The 12,292-nt window shown below is 40.7% G+C and overlaps 3 protein-coding genes across 3 annotated transcripts; 1 reads left to right on the forward strand and 2 right to left on the reverse strand.

The window, feature by feature from the left end:
• The first annotated feature begins 6 nt into the window (after positions 1–6).
• Positions 7–809, forward strand: LOC145697246 (RNA/RNP complex-1-interacting phosphatase homolog). The gene is made up of 3 exons (XM_081774424.1): positions 7–65; positions 103–206; positions 540–809. Exon 3 carries the CDS (start codon positions 545–547, stop codon positions 758–760), a length of 216 nt encoding a protein of 71 aa, XP_081630550.1. The 5' UTR covers positions 7–65; positions 103–206; positions 540–544; the 3' UTR covers positions 761–809.
• A 598-nt stretch (positions 810–1,407) lies between these two features.
• On the reverse strand, positions 1,408–2,645 carry LOC145697245 (RAC family serine/threonine-protein kinase homolog). Its single transcript, XM_081774422.1, has one exon. It carries the CDS (start codon positions 2,546–2,548, stop codon positions 1,421–1,423), a length of 1,128 nt encoding a protein of 375 aa, XP_081630548.1. The 5' UTR covers positions 2,549–2,645; the 3' UTR covers positions 1,408–1,420.
• A 3,538-nt stretch (positions 2,646–6,183) lies between these two features.
• On the reverse strand, positions 6,184–9,017 carry LOC145697239 (uncharacterized). The gene is made up of 12 exons (XM_081774416.1): positions 8,341–9,017; positions 8,179–8,279; positions 7,851–8,115; positions 7,624–7,806; positions 7,483–7,584; positions 7,239–7,439; positions 7,091–7,195; positions 6,937–7,020; positions 6,803–6,895; positions 6,649–6,758; positions 6,458–6,607; positions 6,184–6,415 (listed from the first exon to the last, which is right to left on the reverse strand). The coding sequence occupies exons 1-12, from the start codon at positions 8,407–8,409 to the stop codon at positions 6,265–6,267; spliced, it is 1,614 nt and encodes a 537-aa protein (XP_081630542.1). The 5' UTR covers positions 8,410–9,017; the 3' UTR covers positions 6,184–6,264.
• Positions 9,018–12,292: the final 3,275 nt, after the last annotated feature.

Here is a 12,292-nt window from a genome sequence, read left to right on the forward strand (position 1 = left end):
AATGAGTTCAATCCCGCATCTGTCTTGGAAAAGAAACCACGGCGTATCATAAACCTATCTGGAAAGTGAAATTACCCTATTTTCTGTTTTACAACTTCTTAGATCAAAACGATACGATGAATCGTTATTCAAAAATGCAGGAATCGAATATTTAGCTTTGGAAATAGACGGTGGTGGGAAAATTCCCAGCGAAGAAAAAGTTCAAGGTATAAATTATAACTTGTATTACTTCTCGCTAAATACAGATTTGTAACGGTATCTTTGTTTCGCCGAGGCAAACTTTACTTTTCTTCCAATCAACTCTTTGCCATTTCGTAATTACTCCAGTTAGCCATCAACTTAGAAAACCAATATTAAATGAACTTGAATACTGCGCCCTTCCGGACTATAATTATATTACTATTCTTTATCAAGTTCAATTTCAGTTCAGTTCCCTCTCTTTTTAATGAGACTCTCGTAAATTTACCCCCCGTGAGGCTATCTAAGTGAAATGAGCTGAACTAAATGCAAAGAATGAGTTTTAATGAGTAATGGTTCAGAGTTCATGGACTTCGTCGGCAGGCCAGAAGTAGGAGAAATCTGTGGCGTGCATTGTGCGCATGGAGTCAACAGAACTGGCTATTTCGTTTGCCGATACCTCATGAAAATCTGCGGAAAGTCTGCCGATGCGGCGATTGCCCTCTTTGAACAAAATCGTGGCCATAAAATTGAAAAGGAGGAACTTCTCAACGCACTACATGCTTATTCAACTTTTAACTGAGTCTTTCTTTATTTAACTCTTCCGAAACATGTTCTACCAGCTTTCTGAACCTTCTGTCTATCATTTATGCAACAAAACGAACGAGAGTGCATTTCAATATTAAAATTATATTTTGATGGTTTATCAGTTGGCAGTTCGGAGCATAATTGAACAGGTTATAATAAATAGAACAGCTTTGTATCAGGGTGGCTAATTTGGATTTGGGGGTTAGTTGGACTTGGATTGGATCCAATCCAATAAGGTTTGGATGGAATTTGGATGGCCAGGGTACCGGATTTTGTTGGGGAAAATTGGGCAATTGGGGGAAATTGGGGAATTGGACCCAATAAAAAATATCTCGCTAAACTATGCAAAGCAGGCTCATTTTCATGATAAAAATGAACAATTTCGGATAAAAAATCATTGTTTTGGCTATGTTGATCCTCTTTTCGGATAAAAAATTACTGTTTCCGTTCTTTTCAAAGCACTAAAAGCCTTGGAAAAATTGGAAATCCAATTGGATCTAATTGGAATTGGGGATTTTTGGGGAATTGGGTAATAATTGGATTGGGTTGGATTTTGGATGGATAGTTACGACTCAAAATTTATTGGATGGAAATTGGATGGCCAGACCCCAAAATTTTGTCCAAAATAGCCACCCTGCTTTGTATCAGGTATCAGTCAGTTTTGGCAAGGAGTGGATCGGGCGCCCGTCGATCTGGTCATTATCGATCGGAGGCTGAATCTACTGCGGCATTTTCTGATGATCGGACTTTGGGGCACTGAGTTTGTGAACATTTTCTTGGCCGAGAAAAATCGCTTCATCTTGGCAAACATGTGGACGGGCTCTTTGCGCTTTCGCTGATCGATGCTTATTTCTTCATCGGTGCAGAATTTACAAAGGCTGCTTCGCACCTCGCCAAGTGCGAGGGCTTCCCAGTCGATTCCAGAAAAGAAGGGATGAGATTTGAAGCGTTCAATATCGTTTGAGAGTCGATTTTTGGGGTTTCGTTTGAGGAGGCTTTGGGTGAAGTCCTTGGAGACTTTGTCCATGCTTGCAGGGTAGACAAGAGTCTTCTTTTGTTCGCGGGTAAGATCGGAGGAAGTTCGACCCTCGTAAGGAACGTATCCAGCGAGAAGCTCGAAGGCCATAACGCCGAGGGACCACCAGTCTGCTTGGAAGTCGTGTCCTTTGATTTGCAGACTTTCGGGCGCCATGTAAAGAGGAGTACCGTATCGTCCGAAAGTTTTCTCGCCTGGAAGGAGCAACTCGGCAATTCCGAAATCAGTGAGGACCATGTGCCCATCGCTGGTTACAAGGACGTTTTCAGGTTTGATATCGTTGTGGAGTACTCCTCGGGAGTGGCAAGCTTCGATCGCAAGAACAAGCTCGGCGAGGATCAACTTGATCTGAGATCGCGTCAGATCCTGGCTAACCATGAGCTTGTGGAGGTCCATCTGATGGTAATCCATTACCATGCTGTAGTTCTTATCTTTGCTCTGGAACCAGTCGAGCAGTTCGACTACATAGGGCGAATCAAGGTTTCCCAAAAGGTGAGCCGATGAGAGAAAGGTGATTTCGTTCATCAGTCTGTATCGGATCTGATCGCCACTGTATGAATTCAGGTTCTTGTGCGTTTTGATCGCATAGTATTGACCATTATTGATGTTCATCGCCTTTGTGACATTTCCATAGGAGCCATCTCCGATCTTTCCGACCTTTCGGTACTCGGATGGGTTTCCCGGTAGTGGTCTGGTCGGGTCATCTGGGAGGGTGACAATTTGTACTGGGATTCGATCTCTTGGCATTTTCTGGTGTCTTCTGCTGGAAATCTCTGGAAGTCTTCTGTAGTTGTTGTATCAAAGTGTAATTAAAAACAAATCGTTGATTGCTTTGAGTGAGAGAAATTAGTTCTATTTCTTTTTGATCAGTTGCTGACTCTTATGCTCTTTATAAAGAAAATGTGGCGCGCGCGCGTCTGATGAGGGCAGTGGCGAGCAACGATTCTGAGAGAGTCCAGATTGCGCTGGATGGCGAATTCGTGGACCACCAAGAGCCCTTCGACCTTGTCATCCTGATCCTTCAGACCTGTTGAAATCAGGCCAAGTGTCAATTACCGGTAGTAAACGAAGAGCGTAAAAAGCATTGAAAAGAAAAAGTTGTTGAAGCTTGTGGTAGGCACTTAGGAAAGGTGACGTTAAATAATGGGTATCAACCCCTTCAGTCAGGTCATCAATCATATTTATGTCCGCAGGAGCATTTGGAGTCATTTTCGCACACAATCAGCATGAAATTAGGGCAGTTATCACATTGACAAAGCTTAAATGACGCATCAACAAAATGGAAGGCACAAAAATATAATTAATTAGAGGTCTTCAAAAGATAAGTAAGTTCTTTGAGTCTTTGGAATTTCCGTTTTTCCTCTTCTACCTAAGCGTTGCAAAAATTCCTGAGGACTCTCTCATAAACCTACCGCGAAAGCTGAATCATCCTTGATTTTTATGATTTTCCTTTACAGAGTTGATTAACGATCATAAATTGATTAGTGGGCAGGTTTGGGAAAATAACAACTTTGCCATTTCTGAGTGTTTTTCCTTCTATTTTTATAGCGAAGAAAAGGATAATTTTTCCATGATAAATCTGGAGGGGCATCGTTATTGAACTTGAAGGTAGGCCTCCCCTGAAGTGTAACATGCGATGCATCATGAATTCATTACTCATTATCGGTGCCCTAGAAAGCTGCACCCGACAAAATTCATCGCCTCTGAATCATCGGAATGTCCGACTTCAAGGCCACGTCACATTCTTTTAAAACGAACGTGGGAAAATTATGATTTACTACGCCCTTTCATGAATCAGTTGAAGTCAAACAGAAAGCAACTCGGAACAAATGAGATAAGTCGGACACTCACTTCGCACCCGGAAGCGGCGGCAAAACACCTTTACACATTTTTTATTACAGAGAAGCGCTAATGGGCGTCGTCACGTAAGGGTTAGCGTAAGCGTGCATTCCAAACTGGGTGAGTAGCGATTCCTTGTTTCGAAAATCAAGAGGGGTCGCCTTTGTGTCCAAGGATCAACGCGTTGTTGTTTGCTTTTGCGACTGAACGTATCAAAGTTTAATGTTTGGACACTGCCTTGGCTACTTTTAAAAGCCGTGGAAACGATTTGACATCATTTTTCAGACTCTGAGCTTTAGTTAAATCTAATGGAAATGATGTTACGTTACTCTACTCTACTTGGGTTCCCTGAGTTTATCCTGATAGTTGCGCAAACTTTAATAATTGCAGTTCAAATTGAACAAAAACTGAATTCTGCTGTGACGCTCTTCCGGCTGATCTTCCTGAAAATATGCATGTCGCGAAAAATACGAAATTAGCAGGCACTCGTTTAGACTCGATACGTAAGGGCGTTGAACTTTTCAAAACTAATTGAACGCTTTATGTTGGCAGAAAATGGCAGCGGGCGGAGGATCAAGCGCTGGCTACTCGACGTCACCGTGACGTCACGTTAGAAGTCCCAAATCTGAAACAGATTTGTTTAACGTGTCCCAAAACAGAAAATGTCAATATTTGGGCGAAGGGCTCTTCCGTTACGATTTCAAATACAATTAAATCGGGCACGCAATGTCTTAATTTCGACAAAAGTCGCGCAGGGTCGCTCAATTTTCTGTAACAGAGGGTCAGTTTGAGTTTTGCAATTTTTTATGATCCACTGGATCTAAAAGATCAGTGATCTTTCAAACGAGTTCAGAGCGAGTTGCAAATTTCTTCGTTGATGATGATATTTCAACAGATCAAATATGAACTCTTCTATCAATGATGATCATTTTTTCAGACTTTGGCGAAAAACAGCAGCGTTTACCAAGAAGTCGATTAAACAAATGCAAACCGAATATGCAATAAGCTATCTAATCAAATATTTGACAATCAGCCGGCAGAATCTGAATATTATCAGTTTCGATAAAAAACAGTCTGACTAGACAGTTTTCTCGTTGTTTCTTTAATGAGCCTCTTTTAATAAGTTGAGTTATTTGCGTTGTTTCAAGGTTGAGACCAGGCCTTTTATATTTCTTGTCTCGCTTTAATCTCTCCCGATTGCCAATTGGGAAAATCATAATGAGCACTTCGCTTAAAAATCCTATTTAGGGCACCATTTTGCAAATGAAGCAACCAAAGATTCTCACTACAGACGCTGTCGCCGTCGGTCTTGAATCACCCGGCTGGACCGACAATGGGAATTTACTCATCCTTAGGCAGACAGAATACACGACTAGTTATACTGATATTCTATATGTGGTAAGATTTGTGCTAAATTAAAATGAAAATTTGAGACTTGGTAAATGAGAATAAATTTCGATGATCGAATTTTTCATCCTCTCTCGTGGTATGTCTTTCATTGGAATGAGCACATTTAATATTGTATATTCTGCATAAACGGCATTAATATAATAATATCATATGATACTTGATGAACAGCCCCAAAAGTTCATTAATTATCGACTCGTTTGCGGTCATCTTCAGAAGTGCGCGTATCTCATAAACAATTAAAGCTTCCATTCTTATGACGGTGCGCATCCGATGAAATATAAATTATCCACGAACGTATGCTTTCAAAGAGCTACGTAAAAAGCGTTGTGACATCACAGGAAGATTATAATCACGTGGCTCGCTTGGCGAAAATTAATAGATGGAACGCTACGTGCTTTAAAACTTTTGTCACGCATAATCGCCTCGTAAGACTGGGTTTGTCAGAAGTTTTTCTTCCTGAAAGAAGGCCTTTTTATGAAAGGAATTTTTAACAACCATCATTATTGACCTTGAAAAGAACAGCATTTTCAGCGTGTTTGTTTTGAAATGTGTTTTGGTAACCAGCTATCGAATATTCAGCTTTCCAGATAGTTTAAATTGAATTTACCAAACAATAAATCACATGAGTCGAGATCAAAAGACGATCATCTTCTCAACTTCTCAATAAATCAACTATCCGTGACCCTGATTCTTCGAAAAGACTGAGTGAGAAAATGAACGCTTGAATTTTAGTGAATAGACGTTGTTTTTAGAAGAAGTTCAAATTGTGCTAACGTCACTTTCGAAATGGTAAATATTCTTCAGCGGTTAAAATTTCTAGTTCCGGAGTTTGCACATGCGTGATCTCAGAGAATCTAAAATACGGAATTTATTGAAAAAGATACCGTTACAGTTGACTCGCACAATCGTACATCGAAAAATTTAGATTCGATATTGCTGCGGGAAATAATATTATTATCGACCTTTAAGGTCGATGCTCTCATTTAGCAAAGAAAAGATGTATTTTCAATTCTGGATTTTAGAGTGTCACAAAAGATAGAGCACGGCGAGACCACCGTGTTTACGATGAAAGTTTCTTCAAGACATTGACCTCCTGGGATCAACGTCCTTTAGAAAAAGATATTTTGCGACAATGTTTATTTCAAAAATTTCCAATGATTACAAGGCAGAAATATATAGTCTATATAATATAGAAATAAAATTTTAATCGAGTCTTAGAACTCCATCGACTGGTTTTGTCTCCGTCGACTTTGACCACTTGTTCGGCTGTTGATGGAAGTGGCGAAGGGAAGCTCTTCTGGTCGAGGGAAGTCTTCGGTGGTATGGTCGACCATCGTGATGCTTGTCTGGCTTTGGGTGAATCTTCTATGAGAACGAATAAAACTATTGTTTGACACTTATAAGCACCTGTTGTTAGCACCGCCAGTAATCTGAGCAGTTGGCGCGCCCCCTTCGTGAATAACTGCCCGGTCGCAGCGAACTGCGAGGTCAGTCTGCGAAAATGACTCGGACTCAGTTTCTGATGAAATTGCACCTCCATCTTCAACGCCAGCTCGACTAAAGAAAACGTCAGATTCTCAATAAACAGCTAGACTTACGGAGTTAATCCGGAAACGAGCTTCTCGAGTCCAGTGAAGCGAACTTGAGTACCGCCAGTTCTGGTGCCGAGGACGTCGCCTTTCAGGAGAGTGGTTTCTTTTGTTTTTGCCTGAACAGATCGCCTGACAATTTTTCATGAGAATGTTTACTTACGTTAGCCTCCTGGTGAGTTAGAAGATAATTCTCGACCTTGAGGAGATCTTCGAATTGCGGCACATTGACGTTCTTTCGATTGGCGTCCTTGCTCTATTTTTGTTATAAAATCGATCATAATTAAGGTGCTTTACCTTGGTGAATTTGGCGGAGAGAGCCTTCATAATTTTCGAGGCAACGCTCGAGTCAGATCCAGTGCGTTTCGCGGTAACAGGATTCTGAAAGAGAATTTAGACGCCGGAATTCGTCGATGTCGCTCGCATCTTTAATTAAATTCGCGATGATTACCTGATGAATGGTTCCTTGCACTTCCGTCTCAGACGGAGTATGAGCGAGCATTCGACACTTGTCAGCTGATCGTGAACGACGTCGAACCGCAATATTCTGCGTTGTCTAAAAGATGATTTATCGTTTTTATATGTTGTTCTTTGCTCACCTCGTTTCGGGGATTGAGCGAGCTGCGAGAGTTTCCCTTGCGTCCTCTCAATTGCTTGAGGACACTTGTCTCACTACCGGCTGGTGAGCGAACATTGGTGATGCCCTTGAGCGAGAATCCTGAGTTTCCACCAGGGCTTTTGACAGGAGCCTCAAGAGGTTCCGCTGGCTGCTTTTTCGTTTCAGAATTGGTCCGTTTTCGCTAAATTGAAAGAATTAACGATTGATTCTCGCTTGAGTCTTACTTCAAGTCGAGCTGCGTCCAAATGCTGCTGGTAATCCATTGTGTTTGTATCACCCCGGGTGCTGACTGCTGGAGTTCTTGGCGCGTTTTGGAAGAGAATGCTCTTCAAAATATTGAGGTTTTTGACAATGAATATTCTTACCTTTAGCTGCTTCATTTTTTCTTCCTGGGCAGCCTTACGAGCTTTTGATTTCTCCTCAAGCTCTCGAACTTTTCTTGAGTTTTCCAACTCCAACTTGCGCTTGGCATCTTCAATCTGGCGCTTAGCGTTCATTTCAATCGCCTTTTTGGTTCTGTTTTCGCTTTCAAGCTTGCTCGACATCATCTTGAATTACTCGTTAAATAAGATAAATAATTACTGAATCAAACCTGCATCTCGGCTTCAGTCTCCTTCTTGTCTAGTTCGTAAACCCGCTGAGCTTCCATCAACGCTCGGTTTTTCTTCTCAAGGCGTCGATTGTCCTTGCTCAATCGCTCGTTATCGCCTTCCAGTTTTTCATTCTGCGGCTCAAGGATTCGGAGCTTGTTCAAAGTCTCCGTGTTTTCCCGCTGCATGTGGTTGAGCTTCTTTCGCAAAATCGACACTGGTGTCTCAAGCTGATCATTGAATGCTTCCCGGCGTTCCATTCGCAGCCTATGATTTAAATGATTAACTTTATCTGAAACACTGTATTTAATCATTAAAAAGGGTACTTACTTGACCGTATCCATCAAGTTCATGAGCATTTCTTTGTTGTCGATTGTAAAGCCTTCCATCGATGGAATCTCAGGAAGCCAGACCTGATGCTTTCTTGGTGCCTTCAATAAATAATTATTATTATTTGTATTATACAAGTTTTCTCAGCCTAAAGCTACCTACTTGACGTTTGTAGCCCATTGAACGTTTTCCAAACGAAGCAGATGGAATAATTGGTTCGTCAGTTTCCATTTTTCAAACCTTTAAATTTCGATGAAATCTTCGAATGAGAATCATTGGTCAATAACAACACTTCCCTCTTGGCGTGTTCTAGAACCCTTGAAATCTTCCGTCGATTCTTGCGCCAGCCTGGGAGGCCTGGTCGAAGTCAACCGCAAATCCGAATATTTCCACAGTCGCATAAGGAGCTTGATTAATTCGTAGATGCGACCGGGCGACCTGTCAGATACAACCGCGCCGACCTTTTCAATGTGGCACCATTTGGATTTGTTGTCGCTGACTACCGACCACCACGAAATTGCCATAATTAGGAAGCTCAAACATTCCATTCCGGTTACCTCGGGTAACTGCTAAAATTTTGAAAACGGCCGTGACCCTAAGGTCATCTCGAAATTTCTTCAAGACTCATGCGATCTGTTAGCAAAATACACAAGATGGCTCATTCTGATCACGGGTCAACTTTATAGCGCACGCCTGCGGTAGAATTTTCTCGAATCGAAATCCTTTGTTAATGTCGTTTCAATTTCGAAATCAGCCTGCTTTATTGAGCCCGCTTTGTTTTTTCAATTTCATAAATTCCTTTTATGATCGTACTTCAAATAAATTAATGTTCAACAAAAGACAATACAAGCTTATCTATAAGAATACGTGCTAAAATCATTGCTGGAATAATCTTGATGTCAGGAGAACATTCCAATTAGACGAATTTCAATAAGAAATTTTCGGGCAAAAATGACCCCCTTTTTATGTGCTCATCTGAAAGAGCGTAAAAGTTGTGCTAGAAAAATATTTTTTTGCCTAGGGGCATAAATTATGACTCATAGGCCCGATTGAAAAATTACAAACTCCCCCTAAATAGCCCCAGGGAACTTATTTTTCGGGAGATTTTGACGTCATTGGAATCCTCAGGACTCAAGCTTTTGGCGGACCCCTTAACCGCGGCCAACCACCCGGTTAACCGCGTGGTAAACCGCGGTTCATTTCTCAAGGTACAGTATATATGCAAATATACATACCAATCGACTTATTTTTCGATGCTGCATTCATTTTTGACCAAAAGATAAACCAACCGGGTGGTTAACCGCCCGGTTGACCATTGCTGATGAAAATTTTTCAAAAAAAAAATTTTTTCAAGAATTTTTTTCAAGAATTTTTTTTTTGAATTGAATTTTTTTTTTAAAATTTTTCATAACTGAAAAACTTTCAAAACTGAAAAACTTTCAAGGCTGAAAAACTTTCAAAACTGAAAATTTTTCAAAACTGAAAAACTTTCAAAACTGTAAGACTTTCAAAACTGAAAAATTTTCAAAACTGAAAAATTTTCAAAACTGAAGATTTTTCAAGGCTGAAAAACTTTCAAAACTGAAAATTTTTCAAAACTGAAAATCTTTCAAAACTGAAAAACTTTCAAAACTGAACAACTTTCAAAACTGAAAAATTTTCAAAACTGAAAAAGTTTCAAAACTGAAAAATTTCAAAACTGAAAATTTTTCAAAGTGAAAAACTTTCAAAACTTTAAAATTTTCAGAACTGAAAAACTTTCAAAACTGAAAAATTTTCAAAACTGAAAAAGTTCCAAAACTGAAAAAATTTCAGAGATTTTAATTTTAAAAAATCTCAATAAGTGGTTATTTTTTAAAATGAGTCATCGCGCTCAGGGCGCTTCGCGCAAGAGGCTGTGATTCGCCCGCCTCTAGGCTCTTTTTCGAAATGAGTCAGCGCGCTTAGGGCGCTTCGCGCAAGAGGCTGTTATTCGCCCGCCTCTAGGCTCTTTTTCGATAGAGAGCGTTACTGCGAGACTGCCTGGCTATTTCTCTTCCTTCTGTTGTTTTTGTGGAATAATTTTAAAGCTAGGATTTTCAGATAATGAGTGAAAAGCGCTTCAAAAGTATAATCGAGGTAACGAAGTTTATCAAACACGCTGATATCAGAGAAAACTACAACACCGACAGTTTTGTTCGATTCTGCGCATTCTGTAGAGACTCCTTGGGCGTCAAGCGAGATTCTGGAGCCATGACGAAAGACCAAAGAAAAGCTGCTAATAAAAGGCAGTTCAGCACTACAATAGCTGTCCTATTGTAGAGACAATCTTTGAGCGAATCCCAAGAGGAGAGAAATTGGAAAAGCTTCAGAACCTTCCGGGTTACCACGAGAACTCTCAGTGTTTTGCCTGCGGAAAAGATAAGCTCAACGATCAAACTGCAATTCATCTTCATTTTTCTTTTTGCGACAGTATAACTGAACTTCTCGAAGGTAAATCTTGTGTCAGATATTTGAAATATTTATTTTTAATATTAAGACCCCGAAGATTTGTTTGACGAAGCTGAGAGCTTGGAGCAAGAAGATCATGATGTTGGGGTTGATGTGGCTGAACTGGCCGAAGAAAACTTGATGATCGATTCTCAATCCGCGAAAACCGATCCATTTCCTGCTGCAGATGATAGAAGCTCAAGCCAAAATTCAAGTGATGGAAGTCAGGGCTCGATTTATCAGCCAGATTCGAAGGAATCGATTGAATCGTCTCACGATGAGGAGATGCACGAAACAACAATATCTTCTGTCAACGATACAATCGCCACTATTTCAGCAAGTCAGAAGGAGACAAGAATCGATGCAGAGACTCATCTCGTTAAGCAACTTCGTCTGGTCAAAAGCGTGATCTCATCCCGGCAAGTTTCATTACTCCAGAACTGATGGAAATTTGGCACTATTCTGCGCTAAATGCCCGCATCATTATGCTCAGCAGCTTCTTGCCAACTCGACTCATCTATGGTGTCACGAATGAAGAGATAAGGCTTATTGTGAACTGGTCAAATAATCTTGGCTCAGAATTCCAACGTGACAAGCCTCTTCGCATGACGAACAAGCACGTTAAAATGGCCTTGGAGAGACGTGAGCAAGTTCTCGGCTGCGAAAAATATGATGACGACCGAAAAGCAAAAGTAAGACGATTACGCGGAATCACTGATGAAGACAAGGAATCAATTTTGGATTATATTTACGACCACAGCGATGAATCACCCGAAACAAAGGCATTTGAATGCAAAACGTCACTCATCATCGAAAGATCCATTGATTTGTATGAAAATCTAAAGAAAGAAAAATTCCAGATGAAGTTCGGACTTCTCTTCACGACTAATGAGAAAGTCGAGAAAGTTCAATGCACAAGAAGACTCGCGCATTCGAAATACAATGGACTGTGGGAAGAATTCAACGCTGTTCGTCTCTCAAAGGGGCAGGAAACGATCTCTTTGCATCATTTTCGGGCGCTCATACCGCCGATGATGATCGAGCCACGTCATCGGGATACCTATCAGTGTATTTGCGCTCCTTGCAGTAATCTTGGGAACCTCCTATCGAAATGTTAGCTTTTAGATAATATTTCAAATCTAACAGATTTTAAGTTTCCGACCTTTTGATCTTACAAAAGATCGAAAAACGAAAGCTGACTCGTGAAGAAATCATTGAGATGATCTACGACTTGAAAGGCTGCAAGAACTCAATATATCAGGACCCTTACATTGTCCCTCTTGCATGTGCGGAAGGCAAATGCGACTGCAATGATGGCGAGGGAAAAGTTTTACCTCTCCTGCGGGAGCGCTTCGAAGAGATCGACGTTCTTTTCCGCGATGAGACGCCGCAACTTGAGCGATACAACATTATGCTTATGAGAGATGTTTATAAACGCCTTCAACCAGGCTCCGAGCCGGTTCTAATCATGAAAGATGTTCATACCCGCTTAAAGCTCAGTGATAAGGTAAAATCAACTATAATTATTATATTCTGAAAGTATTCAGCAACTTGTCGAAGATCTCAGCTCAGCATTTGATGAAAACTCCTATCATTACTCTGAGAACAGGCTTGCAAATCTTCTTTATGGACAGGTACGACGCGG

This window comes from Oikopleura dioica, chromosome 2 (genome assembly GCF_907165135.1).
Source record: "Oikopleura dioica chromosome 2, OKI2018_I68_1.0, whole genome shotgun sequence".
In the NCBI taxonomy this organism is placed as follows: Eukaryota; Metazoa; Chordata; class Appendicularia; order Copelata; family Oikopleuridae; genus Oikopleura; species Oikopleura dioica.